Source organism: Melopsittacus undulatus, chromosome 10 (assembly GCF_012275295.1).
Source record: "Melopsittacus undulatus isolate bMelUnd1 chromosome 10, bMelUnd1.mat.Z, whole genome shotgun sequence".
In the NCBI taxonomy this organism is placed as follows: Eukaryota; Metazoa; Chordata; class Aves; order Psittaciformes; family Psittaculidae; genus Melopsittacus; species Melopsittacus undulatus.
In genome coordinates this window covers 25,056,656-25,073,137 of record NC_047536.1, presented here as the reverse complement: position 1 = coordinate 25,073,137, position 16,482 = coordinate 25,056,656, and the positions used below count along the sequence as shown (strand labels likewise).

At 40.5% G+C, this 16,482-nt stretch overlaps 1 protein-coding gene across 2 annotated transcripts in view; it reads left to right on the top strand.

Moving 5' to 3' along the window:
• The window catches only part of GNAS (GNAS complex locus), a 158,500-nt gene that overhangs the window by 104,092 nt on the left and 37,926 nt on the right, over nucleotides 1–16,482 (top strand). For both annotated transcript variants that reach the window (XM_034066664.1, XM_005147542.4), the window contains exon 5: nucleotides 14,464–14,561. In XM_034066664.1, the coding sequence (XP_033922555.1) occupies nucleotides 14,464–14,561 (98 nt within the window). The remainder of the gene's footprint in view (nucleotides 1–14,463; nucleotides 14,562–16,482) is intronic.

Genomic DNA, 16,482 nt, shown 5'->3' with positions numbered 1-16,482 from the left:
ACATGGCTGCTGTAGCCGTGCTGGGAGCAGCTGCCTTTGTGCATGGAGAGGTTTTGGCATCCAGGATGCGTGCGCTGTGACAGGGGTGTCTAGGTCTGTCAGCTGCTGGTAAGTGAATTCAGTGTAAGTTATTCTTCAAAAACCAGATTTTTTGCTGGTCCTGGGTCATTTTGTCCAGGAAACAGTGAAGTCTCCGGGATTTCTGTAGGATCATGCATAATTTATGCAAAGCATTTTTTATTCACAGAGAACTTGATTGTTTTTATTTTTTTAAAAAAGTAATTCTTTAGTAAGATATATAATTAGAAACAGTGTGCACGTGTATAGTGAAAATATTTAACACAGGAAGTTCTTTCTTTTTACACCTAAGAATAAAGCTGTTTAAATAAGTAAAAAATATTTGTGCTGTATGTTTTGACTGCTAAATTTTTCCAGAAATGAAAGCACTGACTAGGAACTTGGGCTTCTTTGAAGTGAAGAAACCATTTATACCAGAAAATTAATCCCTGTAGTCTATTTAGCTTGCTGTACTGTACAGTAATGTGACATTAGACATTAAAAATAGGTTAGTTTCCTATTAAAACTGGAAAAAAAGAAAAAAGTAAAAACTCATTGCTTCCACAAAGCAGAGTGCTATGGTGACTGGAAACAATTACTTAATTCACCAGTTGCTTCTTTAAAAAAAAGCTTCTTTTTAAAAAATTGTCATGTATTTTGATAAGCCTTTAATTTTGCTATACTTGATGCATCCAGCTAGAATTCCGTATTAAATGAAGTTAATATGCTGGTTTCCTTCATTTAAATGGAACTTTGGTCTCCACCTAAAACAAAGGTCATGGACGAAAAGAGAACATTGTAAATAAGAAAGTGACACTGCCTGGCTGGTGATGAAGTAAAGAAAGTAAAAGTAATTTTAAAAGCTATTACAATATGCAATTGCTTATGTCTATTTATACAATATTCATGCGTTTAGCAGAAGTAACTCACAGACTGTATGTATCAGGAAATCAATGTATTTAATGGATGCCAGCTAATGAGCATGAAGCTGTGAGAAATACCAATTTAAATGATTTGCATAGGAGGTTTGATTTTTGGTAATTTAAGGCAGTGTTTCTAATTTTTACTTCAATATAAAATTTGGTTGATCTTGATACACAGTAATGAAGGCTGCATTTTTTTGTTGATTTATTTGTCCCTCTTGTCATCAAATACAGATTAAGCCCCCTAGTTTTCACATTGCTTTAGTTTCTTCTTGTGTTTTAATTTATAAGAAAAAGCTTGAGTTTAGGCTAGTCCATCAGTTCAGTAATATTACAGTGCCTTGACTTTAAATATAGCCTAAATAATGAGTACATGTGGACTTAAAAAGAAAAAGAGCCAGTCTCCCTACTGTCTTCAGTGAACAGAAGTGAGATGAAATGTGAGAGCTGAGCAGCTTTGCTAATTAGCATTGCTTTTCTATATAGTGATTAGTCTCTTGATTTGTTTGCTGCAGTATTTCCAGCTACACCTGATGCTGTTCTTAAATGTGGCAGCACGTGCAGGAATGGCTCTTTTCCCACCTTCTGGTAATCCAGATTTTACTGCCAGTAACAGCAATTTCTAAGTGCAGTGAAAATGGGGATGCTGCTGCTCCTTATGCCTCCATTTGTTAAATGCAATAAAATAAAACATTCTGTGCACGAAGATATTTTTTGCTAAAAAAAATAAAGGAATGTGGCCTTTGAATTCTGCAGTGCTTTCACCGAGGTGTTCATACAGTTCTGTGGAAATCCTATGAAGTATTCCCTTAAGTTGGAGAACCTACAGTGCAGAACTTAAGACAGCAGACATTATCTACACTTCTTTTCTGTAGAGCAGTCATTTTTATAGTAAATAAAGCCACCCTATATTTTCCTTTATTATTAATTTGATTAGCATTTGAAGCAAATGCTTTATTCTGCATTGGCATTTTTATCCATCAAATTCTCACCATACCATATTTATAGATTCATAAGTTTGCATTTCAAAATTCATTTGAAGAAATGGCAACTCAATTTCTCTTGATACATTGTTTTCCTCAGAGCAGTCTTAAAGAACAAGAACAGATTAATTCAATTTATGTGAAATAGAGAGCTGTCAGCTGAATTAAACAGGAAATAGGCATAAATTTAATATAGAAATTCTTAAGCATTTTCTGTTTTTAATCACTGTGAGAGACTACTGCAAAATACTGGTGTATGCATAGATGAAATAAAATCATACCTGTGAGCTTGCCTTGTATCGCAATGTCTTGAGAAGAGTTTCTTTGAGAGGCTTGATGAAAACTAAGGAACCTGTAAATGTGCTAGTCGCCCTGTGGATGTGCTTTTTGGGTGTACCACAAAAAATGCCTTTGGGCGTGAAGATTCTGCAGCTTACAAAGACTTGGAAATGTGATGGTAAATATGCTTCTGAAAGAAAACCATTGCTTTGGTATTTGAATTTAATTTACATCATGTCAGATGAGTAAAGGATGAACTTGGATGAGCATGTAAGTAGCTAAAAGGAAAAGTATTGTGATCTCTTGTATATTCTTATTCTGTGGAGTACTCTTTGCTGTTTTGCTCAGTGCTAAATTAGAAGTTGGTTTTCGTTTTTCCAGTACCAAATACAATGTATTGTAGTACATCTGAGTTGTACAGTTACCTTTATGCATGAAGCCTCTGTGACTTCCCAACAGGGAGACCTGTATATGGAACAGAGCAACAGGGAGTGTGCTTTTAGGTTATGATGTTATGATGAAATTTAAAAGCCGTGTCAGGTCCCAAATCTTGAGAGACATCCGCAAGCACAGGCCTTTTCCCTTGTCAGACTTGAATGGAAGTTGGCGAGAGCTTATGTGGAAATGAAGGTGTGTGGATGAACAGGTATTTGCTTGTGTATTTGCTTACTCTGAGTTTTGATCCTGCCGCAGACCTGTTGTGCCCATAGCTGACTGGAGCTGTTAAAGGCATCAGATTTTGTAAATGCAAGCATCTCTTCTGGTGGAGACCTGCTGTTCAGTTAGCCATCAGGTTCTCAGGGTGTTCCCCTTGTTGTTGGACACTACATGACATTTCTTCACTGTCCCAATCAAGTTCAGGATCTCTTAAGCTCCCAGGGAACTGGGTAACTTTTTACTCTTAAAAAATAGTCCCAGCAAATAAACAGAACTTTTAATTAATGTATTGTAAGGGTATGTGAGATTGATCTCTTCATGTTGACTGTATTGAGTCTGAATACTTGTATGAATTCAGATTCTGCTTCTTTGGGAAGATTGTAAGGTGGTTTGTGATCTGTCTTTGTGATTGCTTGAATTTAGAATGAGGAGGAACTATTTTATCTTTCACCCTTTTCTGTTGGTGGAAGTTTTTGGCAAAAATAAGCTTTTTGTTTCTAGCCTGAAAGGGGCAACAAAGTTTCTGTATGGTCCCTGGTTCAACCCATTACCTGAAATGGAGTTTGTTTAGTGCTGCTTAGTTTGCTTAGTGGTGCTTGAGGTAATAACGTAATTTGATTTGAATATTTATTTTAAATATATTATATATTCATTACACAAAAAATGACTAAATGGTGTAGTATGAAAGACCTTTTCCAAACCCTAATTTAAGGCTCAAAGGAAATTTCTCAGTGTTTTATTAAACCTTTCTTCTTAGCCAGAGGTTTACGAGAATAGCTGATGGTTGAAATGCCTCTGTTACTGCTCTCTACTGCTCCATGAGAGAGCTGGAATGGTATAGAAGACTTCTTTGTGAGCCTTTCGTGCTATCAGTGCGATTAATCCTGTAATGAATTGCCTTCTTTCCATGTATGAGTACACTGTGAGGAAGCAGAGGAACATTGACTACTCGGTGTAAAATTGCAGAGGAATCTTGATGAAATGGGGACTAGGGTCTGTGTCTGCCAACTTCCATCTCAGTGCTCTCACCAAAAGGGAGTTCTTCCTCCCTAATGAGCATGATGTGCTTTAAATAAAGTTGTATGAAAGGATTAAATCTGAGCAGTATTCTAGAATCAACGGATCAAGTTTCTGTGGCAGTGAACCTTCCTGTGAAAGTAGAAATAAAAGAAATGGTGTGATACTATGCTAGTGAGGCCTTTTAACCGAAGGCACCTTGTAGATTATGTAGATTATTGAATTGTGTGTTGGCAAATTTCTCAAATACTGTGGTATTTTGAAACCCTTAACAAAGGGGGAAAAAGTTTAAACTTCACAGGAGTTTCTTAAATAAAATTCCTTTGCTATTGTCCATTCCTTGCAGCCATATCCAGTTTAATTTGGGCTACTAGAAATGTGAAGATACTGTAGCAGAAACAAAATATTTCAGCATCATTTTTTTTTTCTAAGCATGAAAAACTATTGATAATGAGACTGAATCCTTGCTGAGGTATTTCCAGTTATGGGAAGTGCTGAGTACTCTGGCCTCTCCCAAAGAGTTTTGTATGCAGCTCTGGACACATGCCAGTAACTGGAGAATATCTTCAACTATTTGTAGGTATGTGTTTCCTTTGTGATATCATCAGCATATTTTCCCTGAAATAGCAAGCAATAATTAACACTTGTTCACACCATTAGGAATGCAGATGTTTCCCTATTCAACTAAGTGGCTTATTAAACTGTCTGATTTGACAGATTTAACATGTTCTAGTATCCCTGCCCAAACACAGGGAGAATTACAAGATGCCATCAGTTTCCTTCTCTGGGTGGCCTTACAGTCAGTAGTAATCACTTGATTTCAGATATGAGTAATGAAATAAATCAGTTTGTTATGCATTTGCGTATCCTGGAAGGAGAAAATCAACCTGTGCAGTTTGTCATGGAATGCACCATGCTGCCTTGTCCTTTGACCCTGTCTTGTTCTAATGTGGTTCCTTAGTGGAATGCAGCAGAACTGCCCAACTGTCATGAATGTGAAGTTCATGTGCCCCCACTTTGCAAAGTAGGGTTGTAAAGGGGTTTGAAATCAACAGTCAGTGTTATTTTTAAAAGCTGAACATGTCAGGAAGCAAATATCCTTCAGGATACAGTTTTGCAGTTACAAGTTGGTTTGGTTTGACCTTTAATCATTAGGTTTGTTAAGTTGATGACCTATTTAAAACTCTTATTATGAAATGTGCAACTATGAGACAGTGAACTTTGCCCAGGAACTGAATCCCAGTTTTAACCACAACATTGTGTAATGGTTGTACACACCTTTTAGTGGGTAAGGTTTTTTTCAATGGCATTGACTTTTCCTGGAATTAGTAAATAAGCTTTTCTAATGACAGATCCACCCTATATTATATGTTACAAAGAAAAGATAATGTTGCGTATCTGCACTAAGGTTCCTGTGAGTATGGTGTCATAGTGGCAAGAACTGTGCCAATGATTTTCCCCTGCCAACATCCTAATGCCTATAAAACATTGCTTCATAAACATTTTTTAAAAGTCTCCTGAGTATTTATATATCTGGAGGGAACAAAACCTTGTAGACAGTATGTTCAGTGTTTCCCTTTCATTTTCTGCTTATATTTCATCCTTTAGAATGACTCTCAAAAACTGATTTGGTTCCTTTATTTTTTCCCAGGCCTGGAGTTTGTCTCCTGAGGATTATTTTTTTTAACAACCAAAATGCTCAACCTCAGGGTTCTTTAACACTTTCTCTGGTTTGACTTTCAATAGACCACAGTTTACCTGCTGCTATTTGTTCCATTTGCTGAAATTTTCTAATACAAGTTGGGTTTTAGTTTGATTAGACCCTGCATTGCCCCTTTTCTAATCCAGAATTGTGTCATTAAGATCTTTCTGGACCAAAGCACTGTTTCCCAAGCATCCCTTCTATATGATGATTTCTGCTGATGGGTATTTTTCTCTAGAGGTCTGCATAGATTCCTGTAAGTTAATACAAGCCATTTATAAATGTTGGCTGTTGACTTACTGTATTGGGAAAACTTTCAGCAGGTGGAGAAAGTGTTGTCTCGTAAATAAAACATTCTTGCCAAAAAAGGACATGGAACTGTTGGAACAAGTCCAGAGGAGGGCCATGAGGATGATCAGGGGACTGGAGCACCTACCATATGAAGACAGGCTGAGAAAGTTGGGACTGTTCAGCCTGGAGAAGAGAAGGCTGCGTGGAGACCTCGTAGCAGCCTCTCAGTATCTGAAGGGGCCTATAGGGATGCTGGGGAAGGACTGTTCATTAGGGACTGTAGTGACAGGACAAGGGGTAATGGGTTGAAGCTTAAACAGCAGAGGTTTAGATTGGATATAAGGAAGACATTCTTTACTGTTAGGGTGGTGAGGTGCTGCAATGGGTTGCCCAGGGAGGTAGTGAATGCTCCATCTCTGGCAGTATTCAAGACCAGGTTGGACGAAGCCTTGGGTGACAGGGTTTAGTGTGAGGTGTCCCTGCCCATGGCAGGGGGGTTGGAACTGGATGATCTTAAGGTCCTTTCCAATCCTAACTATTCTATTCTAAATGCTACATTTCAAGTATCGTGAGGTTATGATATGATGGGGGGTTAGGCTTCCTCGCTATTAGCAAGTCATGGTCCTTGATACTTCAGTTACTTAAGTAAGGCCAGAGAAAGTCTACCCAGGTAGTGTATCTTCTCAGGGGGTTGTTTTTATAGTTTCACAGAAGCTTAGCCTGTTAGTTGGGGATTGCCCAGAATTCAAACTATGACCCTGCCCAGCCTGAACAGATTCAGAGTCAAGTCCTGTTTATTCTGTTCAGATTTGTGTTCTGTTGGCATTGTTTTCCCTACACAAGGATTTCTCCCTCTTCGGGGTTATGTTAGCGCTTTGAAAAGTGTAAAGTCTGGTCTGATGGTAAATAAATGCTGCAATCTTGAAATAAGTTTTAGGAAGAATTCACACCTTTGGTGATGCTGTGCTGTCATCACTTACATTGACTTTTGTTGCTTTACCCAGTTTTAGCTGGGTGTGTATTGTATAATGGCAGCAATTTTTTATAATGGAAAGTGACAAAACTTGAATTTTTTTTTTGGTCTAAGTATGCACAAGGGCAAGAGTGGATAGTTTGTAAATGCTGTGGATTGTTTGGAACCTAATGTTTAAATCCTGTTTATTGTGGAATGTCATCCCAAACCAAATTGTTATATAGTACCATTTGTTTATTTTAGCTCTTTTGTTAGGAGTTCCATTTTACAGGGCAGGAGAAACCTGTGTTGATGCTGCTGTAGAGTCTGTTATTTTAGAATGTGCCAGCAAATCAATCGGTGTTATGGAAACAAGAACCAGACATGTAAAGACTAGTTTCTGGCTATTTCTTTTCAGGAAATTTGCCTGCTACTTTTGGGTAATTTGTTTCCTAGCTCATTATTCTTAGAGAACTCATACAAATTAGACCTGTTTAACTAAAAAAAAGAACCAAGCCGAAAGTCACCCTGTTGCTAACTTGATTTTGTTCTAGTGGCCTATGAAGCCCCTGTTTTACCTAAATGCGTAACAAATCTTGTGGTTTTGCTTGCCTTCCCTGTCAGTAGCCCCAGGCTTCGTTCCATTACTCAGATGGGATGCTGAGGATTTCTTGTGTTATTCTTTTTCCTAAATATTATTTCAGAATTGTGGTTAGTGTAGGTGTACTGGGGAGGAGGGAGAATCTGGGTTTTTTTGCAACCAGCTTCTAAGTCTTAATACCAAAATCAGTGACTAGTACAAGTAGGCTTCTTGTAAAGCAGGAGTAGAACTCTGTTAAGTCTGGTTCCAACTTTTCTAGTTGTGGTTTGCAGTTGTATAGGCTGTCTCAGCATTTAGTCCCAAAATGTACGAAGATATATTTGGTGTGGCCTAAAGACAAAAGGTTGTTTATTAATAAAAGACCTTTGTATTTGGCTGTCACAAGTCATGTAGTTCAGTTTTAAAAGAAAAACAAAAACAAGAAACCCCAAATGAAACACAAAAAACTCCACCCCCCTCCGAAAAAAACAAAACAAAACTCACTGTGTCTCAATAAAATAATTACTCGTTACTTGTATTAGATACTGATTTTGAAATGGCAATAAAAAGTTCAAAGAATGTGGACTTAAATTCTTTTTCCAGCCCACATGGACGATTAATAGCCCTGTTGAAAAGATTGCATAAGTATTGCTGGTTATAGTTCAAATTATCATGATAGACATAAAGGCAGTATTAAGTATTTTATTGCTGTTTTGGCCTAACAAGACACAAACACTGATTGTTATTCCATTATTGTAATCCGTGTGTTTTCTTAGAAGTTAAAAACTGCCCTTAAAACACAGGGAGGACTCTTTAGAACAATTTGTAACTGTTCTATTAAACTAAATTCTAGGCTTTTTATTTCCACTGTGTTTATGGTAGGGCCAGGAACTGGATTTTCTTCTCATCCCATTTTAAAAGTCTTGATTGCAAAAGCTACTACAAATGATTCTTCACAAGGTATGATGGAGTTCATAAGTTGATTGAAATAATTGTTTTCTATCAGAATTTCATAGCTGTAATGAGAAACAATAGTAAGGGAGAACTTTCGTGTCACATTTATGTGGCAGTTTTACTATGCTGAGATTTTTATCTTTTTTCAGTAAGACACTGCCTCTTTTCACTTCAAATGCATATTCATAGGTGATGAAGAATCTGTCTGGTTTATTGCATCTTCTGCAAACTTGCCTGTGCCTAGTTGTTTGTTTCCTTACTGTAATGCAGGATGAAGCGAGTATTTGGGATAATTTGGAGATAATTGGCTTGACAGATGCTGACCCCAGTTTGAAGTAGATGTCTATTTTCTCCAAACCCCATTATTCTCTTCTTTACCAGCTAATGAATTTTTCCTCTGCCCTTCTACATCAGTGTTCTTTCAACGAGAGACTTCTTTCATCCAGAGGGACCTTGTGAGGTGGGCTGATGCCAACTTCATGAGGTTTAACCATGCCTTGTACGTGGCTGTGTTTCCCCCAGCTTGAGGATCAGCCCGAGAAGCCTTGGTCAGTGCTGGCACAGGCTGTGCCCGATGGCAGCACCAGAGCAGGTGCCCTGCAGCCACCGAGGGGTCAGAGTGAGTGCCCAGACCTTTGGTCCCTCGCCCGTGCCCATCCCTGCCCACAGCTGCAGAGAGCCTGAAAGAGCTGCTCTGCCAGGGCAGGGAGCCCACAGGAGGACACTTGGGGTGCCCCAAGGCCCCTCCAGCCCTGGGAGCTCAGAGCAAGGGGAAACCACTTGCCTGCCAAAGCCACGTGCGATCGCAGTGAATACAAAGAGAGACTGGGTCAGAAGAACGTTAAGAAATTTATTTATAAAACAAAAATAAACAAAAGAAACAGCAAAGAACAACCGTTCTTAAAAATACAAATCTTCTACCTAAAACTACAACTATACTACCTAAATATAAAAGTCTTATTCTTAAACTTACGCCTATCCTATATAAACCTGTAAGTCCTATGATAAAAACAACAATCTTCCTAAAGAACAACAGTCTTGAAAAAAAACAGGAACTCTTCCAAGGAAAACTTTTCCAAACCCCGTGAAAACTTCCCTGTCGACCAGCCCTGGAAAAAAAGCAGCACAAGGTCATTTCAGTGAGGCTCCTGATGGTCACTGTGTTTGCCACCCTCTGAGGAGGGTGGGACTCTGCTGCGGGGCTCAGGCCTGGCTGGGGCTGGGAGCCCGGCTCTGCGCCATCAGAGTGGGCTTGCGTGTCCCAAAGGCAGCGCAGGGCAGCGCGGTGGTGGTGCTTGTGCTGCCAGGATGAGGCCAGCGGGCAGCGTGTCCCTGCAGCAGGGCTGTCGCACACAGCCCCGGCCCCAGAGCAGCAGCAGCCGACCCAGCCTGAGTGCCAGCAGTGGATGGGGGGCACGTGCTGCCTTACCACTACTCAATTGGTATCCATAGCCTCATCCTCCTTCACATCCACTTCCATTGCTTCCTCCTCCTCAACTGTCACATCTACCTCCATCGGTTCTGCACCCAGCCCCAGTTGGGTCCCGCTGGTGGCCTGATCCTCCGGCTCTCTCAGGTGTTGGAATATCCTAAGGCAAAAGGCAAGCAGAGTACATTGGTGCTGCCTCGAGCAGCGGAGCGCAGGTGTGGGACAGGGCTCTGGGTACCCCGGTCCCCTCTCAGTGCCTGGGCAGAGCTGGGGGTCACTGGGGCCCCCCACGGGCACATCCCCAGCAGGAGGTGGTGGGAGGCCGTGGGCTTCTTGTCCAGCAGCACCTACCAGCTCTGACATACTGGTGCCTGCAGCCGGAGGATCCTCTGGCGCCTGCGCTTCAGCACCTTGCAAGGAGGCAAGGGCTTGAGGACCTGGGAGAGCAGAGAGGGCAGGGGTGAGCAGCCGTGCTCCCAGCCTGCGGGGCCAGGGCACAGACCTGGCCCCGTGCCTGCCTCGGCACCCACCGGCTCCTTACTCTGCAAAGGTAGTCCTTTGCGTCCTCGCCTCTGCAAGGGCTGAGCTGGGCCACCAGCAGGACACAGGTGCCTTTCTTCTGAGGCTGCATTTCTTCGTACGAAAATCAGGTCCAACGGCAAGGAACAAATAAATGGGACTGGGAAAAAGTGGGAAGGGCTGGGAGCAGCGCAGTAGGGATGGGAAGAAGCAGACGGGGATGGGAACAGGGCAGAAGGGCAGAGCAGGAACACAGCAGAAGGGACTGGAGCACGGAGCTGGGAGCAGAGGAGAAGTCTGGGTGAAGTCAGGGTGAAGGTCTGCGTTGCTGTCTGGGTACAGGCAGTTGCCGCTGTAACGTGGGCTGTGACATCACCCCAGAGTTCCAGAACTGCTGCGAGCAGCAGATGGGGACGAGCCCTGAAGGGGCTGCAGCTCCATGGGGGACATTGGGCAATCGTTACGTGACCCCCTGAGATGACAGAGACACACTTTGGTGCTCACATAATAAAATGGGTGAAGGCTGTGCTGGCCAATTCCACAAGGACCAGGGGCATCTCCTGTGCTCTTTCCCTGTCCCACAAGCAGTCAGCAATCGCCCTGAGCAGTGCTCATGTGCTGCACTTGGGATGTGTCTATGGGGTTGGAATTCAGCCAAGCCATGTCCTCCAGCCGTGCCCATCATGGGTGAGCCCGTGTGAGAATCTGAGCCCCATGGGCAGCAAAGGCTGCAAGGGCAGCACAAGATGTGGTGCCAGCAGCGTGTGGCCAGGGCTGCCTGCTTCAGCAGGGGTCTGCAACAGCTCCGCACCTTGAACTCGCTTCAGGGCTGCCTTGGTTGCAGCGATCAGGAGATGGTCAAATTCGAGGTCCTCAGGACAGCGAGAAGGGCGTGCAGTAAGCTCACTGCCCTGGACTTCAAGAGAGCAGACTTTGGCCTCTTCAGGAACCTGCTTAGGTTCCCTAGAGGGCACATGGGCCCAAGACTGTTGGTTGATGTTCAAGGATCTCCTACTGCAAGTTTAGGAGTGTTGCATCCCAACTAGAAGGAAACGCAGCAGAGTGGCCAGGAGACCTCCTTGGGTGGAGAAGGAGCTGCTGAGGAAAAGTAGAAGGACAAAAGAGGCTTATAAAAGGTGGAAGCAAGGTCAGGCAGTCTGGGAAGAACACAGGGATGTTGTACAGGAAGCTAGGGACCAGATTAAGAAAGCTGAGGCCCAATTAGAGTTAAACTGGGCTAGGGATGTTAAAGATAATAGGAAGGGATTCTATATGTACCTAGTGACTAAAGACAGACTGGGGAAAATGCAGGCTCCCTCCAGAAGCTACCAGGAGAACTGGCTACCCCACATTTGGAGCAGGCTGAGGTTCTGAATGACTTCTTTGCCTCGGTCTTCACTGGCAAATGCTCTGACCACACCACCCAAGTCTTGGAAGGCAGACGCAGGGAGTGTGAGAATGAAGACCCTAGGTCCACTGTAGGAGAGGATCTGGTTCGAGACCATCTTAAGGGGATGCTGGAGAGGGGACTCTTCATTAGGGACTGTAGTGATAGGACAAGGGGTGATGGGTTAAAACTTAAACAGGGGAAGTTTAGATTAGATCTAAGGAAGAAGTTCTTTAATGTGAGGGTGCTGAGGCACTGGAATGGGTTGCCCAGGGAAGTTGTGAATGCTCCCTCCCTGGCAGTATTCAAGGGCAGGTTGGACAGAGCCTTGGGTGGCAGGGTTTAGTGGCAGGTGTTCCTGCCGGTGGCAGGGGGTTTGGAACTGGATGATCATAAGGTCTTTTCCAACCCTAACTATTCTATGATTCTATTTTAGAGCCATATCTCTGTCAAATAGTTCAATTAACTATGTGAAGTCTGCTGTAAGTTATCTTCCTTCATTAGATGGAAAATGTAAATGGTGTATGTCCATGTGAACCAGCTGCTGTTTCAGCAAAAAAAAAATTCTCTTAAAATTGATGATTCAAGTTTTCAATTTCCCAGTTTGCAGTGATAAGTTGAATGAGTCATAAGATGTTCTGTACTAGACTACTGTTACTTTCAAAACCAAATACATAAGCCTACCCCAAAATGAGTTTGGTTCAAATACAGGGAGACCCAGATAATTCCTCTTCTCTCCTTTACTTTCTGTTCCTCCTGCTTTTTGCTTTGGTGAGATACTTTCCTCACTGTGCTGTGATGTAGTTGAAGATTATCAGTAATTGACAGTCCCCCAACTGCCAAAAAATTGGAAACATTCAAAATTAAGGGATCCAATGAATGCAATTCCAGCAGTGGGAGAAAGAAAACTGAGGACTGGAATTAAGATTTTGAGCCATCTTTTACTTCCTTTAACAGGAAATGGTTGTACAATCTATAAGTATTAAAAATCCAGTAAAATCTTCTTACCTACTTATGAAAGAATTTTAACTTGTCTTTTTGTTCATGAATAGTTCATAAAACCAGGGAACAAATGGAAAAGATACATTTAGTACTATACATAAACTTCATATACATAAACTTTATAATCCCTTATAAGAAGTTAGAACAAAATTGTAGTAGTGTGCTTTTACTATCGTTTTTATGTTAAATTCAGCTAGTCAATATCCAACAGCAATAGAAGCAAGATCAAATTTACATTTGATAGGCTCTTTCCATCATGGCTGTTCACAACTGTATGGTCACGCAATCCCATATGCATCTTATACCTGCCAAAAAGAGGATGATGTGAAGATCTGCATCACTAAATTTACTTTAAGCTGCCATTATGCATCTTTAAGATGCTGTTTAAAGCATCTACTGTTCTGGTACTGTTCAGGTATTAATTAGCATTCTGTTAGGAAGGTGAATCTTTTAAAAATATACTTTCAAGTGAAACGCTGGGAGTCACATTGGATTTGACCCCTTTCTCTGGACTATGCTGATAATAAAAGAATGCAAGGGACTGATACCCCAGAAGGAGATATTCCAAAGCTAAGTTAATGGAGGAACCTTGAAGCAGTAAAATAACTATTTAAAATAATACATTTTTTTTTCTTTTAAAATATTTCTACTGTAAAGAAAAGGGGTGGGGAGGATTAGGATATGTACAGCAACTATTTCAAAGGTCTTGTGCTGTCCTCAATGCAAAATGCTGATACGGAGTAAGCTACCTGAGCCACTTAAATTCAGAATGAAAGTATTTAGTCCAAAACACTTTAAAAGCTCTGAGAAGTAGCCAGAAAAAGTCCATGGTCATTAATAAAAGTAATGCCCCCTCATTGGTGTGTGTATTAAAGTCACTAGGCTGCTGCTTTTCTCTCTGAGTCTATTCGAAGTTCTTAGACCAATATCCAGAAATACAATTGCAGATGACACTTGCCCCTGTTGGAGCCAAAGCTACAAGCAAGTCGGAACTTTGCAGGCTTTTTTTTTGTGCAAGAAAAGGACAGGCTTCTGGTTGTGTTTTATACTTGTGTTTCAGTTCAAGAAAATGGAAGCATTGCATTTTTGGTTATCTGCTTTTGTATGCTGGCTTGCCATTTTTAAGGTTTGTATAGTTAATACATGATCCAGCTGTGTGTCACTGTATTTCTTCAGGAGTTCAATATCCTTTTACACTATAGAATAATAAATTCTGCAAATAGAGTTAAGTCATAGAGAGTTAAGTAAAATGCAAATGTCTGGGTAGTCCCCAAAGGTCCTCACTAACTTGCTAATTCAAAAGTAAACCTAATTATCATTTACTACCATTATTTAAGAATTACTGAGAAGTAGTGTTTTGTTGAAGGAAAAAACAATCTTGATGGCTAAATAAATATAACATTCAGTGGAATTAAGAGTTAAAGGGCAAAAGTTACCAAATAGTATTGGTTATTAAAAATGTCAACAGAATTGTCACTAATGAAATATTAACCTTCCCTCAATATCTAGTTGGTCTCAATCAGAATGATTGAGAAGCAGTTTTTTGTGTTACAAAACACTGAAGTCAGAACAACTGAGAAAGTCAATTGAACTTGTAATCATGTTCTGAAAGATGTTTTTTGTTAAATATTGCTACCATTTATCACTCATTGCAGTGGAAACGATATGGTACCATTTGCCAATTCTCTTCATATATAATCCATTATGCTAATACTCTTTTTACTCTTTCAGGAGTTTTATGAACATACGAAAACCCTTTGGCAAGATGAAGGTGTGAGAGCCTGCTATGAGAGATCTAATGAATATCAACTGATTGATTGTGCACAGTAGTAAGTACTGTTTCTATTCTGCTCTATATTGACTGCTATATCCAAATTCTTCTATTGAAAACATTCAGTGACAGTGATTTGGATGGTACTCTTCCTTACTTTTCCTTACCTTGTAAAAGGAATGTATGCTACATGGTGAATTCTTGGTAATCAGCTATTCAAAGAGGTAGGAAAAACTGGTGTTCAGTTACACAATAGCATCTCTATAGAAAACTTTGCAGATGCTTTCAAATGGTCTTAATATAGGCTGGCACCTTAATGCAGTGGGCAATACTACTGTCTCAAAGACAGATTTCCTCCTCCTCCCATTTAGACCAGTTCCTTTCCAGATGACAGCTTCAGGTACTGCAGCAAGTTTTAGTACGATGGAAGGTACGTTGGTGTGAAACGTGCCCATGTTTCTAGCTTTTGTTTTAGTGCAGTTTGTTTATCTGAAAACTAAGAGATGGCAGTAAGAATCATAGGCAACAGCCTGTGATCAGTCACCAAGACTTATGCTTGTGTGGCTGTGATGCACATATCTAAGAAAGATTAATGCTCTTCTGCTGTTTGTACCGTGATAATTTGTATTAACATAAGAGGCTTCTGCATGTTTACAGTTATTTACGACATACAGCCATATATTATGGTTCAGATTTTTTTAATGGGAACATTTGTGATAATTGTGACCATTCCTGGTATTTTTGTTGTATATACTCAAGAATTGCAGGACTTCAGTGTTCTGTATTAGTTTATACTCTCCCTGCTTCTTTGGAAAAGCTGAAATAAGATTTAATGGTGAAGGAAATGCAGGGTTCTTATTTCATGTGCTGGTGGACAAGGGCAGTTTCTTTACTACTGCATCCCTTAAAGAACATCTGATAAAATTTGTAAGGTTCTTTTTGTGTTGTTTGTTTAGGTAGACTGAAAACTAAATCAACAATTAGCTCTATTTGAAAAGAGACAAGGGAGATAATTTTACTATGACTTGCACAGCTCCAGGTCTTTAGGAGCCTCTTTGAAGTTTAGCCATTGTTTCTACTGTGAATTTGTTTGATGTGTAGCGATGTCTTTTGCATTAGGTGACTAATGTTTGATCATTTGGCATGGATCGTTTTGCAACTTTGGTTGCTACAGAAAAAAAAAAACCTACAAGATTTTCATTCCCTTCAACTATCCAGAACATTTTTTCTTCCTAGTGTAAAACAGATAGAAATGGGGAAAACCTAGCTTTGTTTCTCACAGGGTTTGGTTATCTGTTTGTTTCTGGTTAGTGTTTGTTAATAGTCAACTTCTCTGATGGGAAGAAGTAAATTGTTAAGCACAAAGGGGGTTTTGTGTTGCCCTTTTTTGGAAGAGAAGCAAATTTCGTTCTGTCCTGAATGCACAGAAGAAAGCTAAAATTCTTATCATCCCTGATGGCTGGACATTGACTTTTTCATGGGTCAGCAGCCAGGGGTGGCCTTCAGGATGGTTTTACTGTCCTGCTCCATCTAGTGGAACACGTAGTTCTACATCATGAGCTGCTGAGCCAAAATTAAACCTTGTACATTGTTGTAAATTAGGTATTTTAACTAAGGTACCATTGCTGTCTCCTTCTAAAACTGTTTCATTGTTCTAATATTTATTCAATTTGATTGTAAAGTATATGACATTATTTTCTTACAGAAGTAGCTTTCTAGTTGTTAGCTTTGGTAGTTCTTGTGCTTTCTGGCATTTTCAGTCATGCAGTGGCATTGTTTTTAATAACACAATATGCAAAGTAAGAGGTTTTTAATGGCAAGATACTTGCTTGGAGGTTAACGTCGCTTTGAAATTCTGAACTTGTTTTTGTGGTATTCCATTTTCATGGGACCTGATGAAAATTACTTCATGAAATCTGACAGTATTAATACCTTGAAATTAAACTGGTGAGCACACTCGAAATAAAAGAATGTAGCAA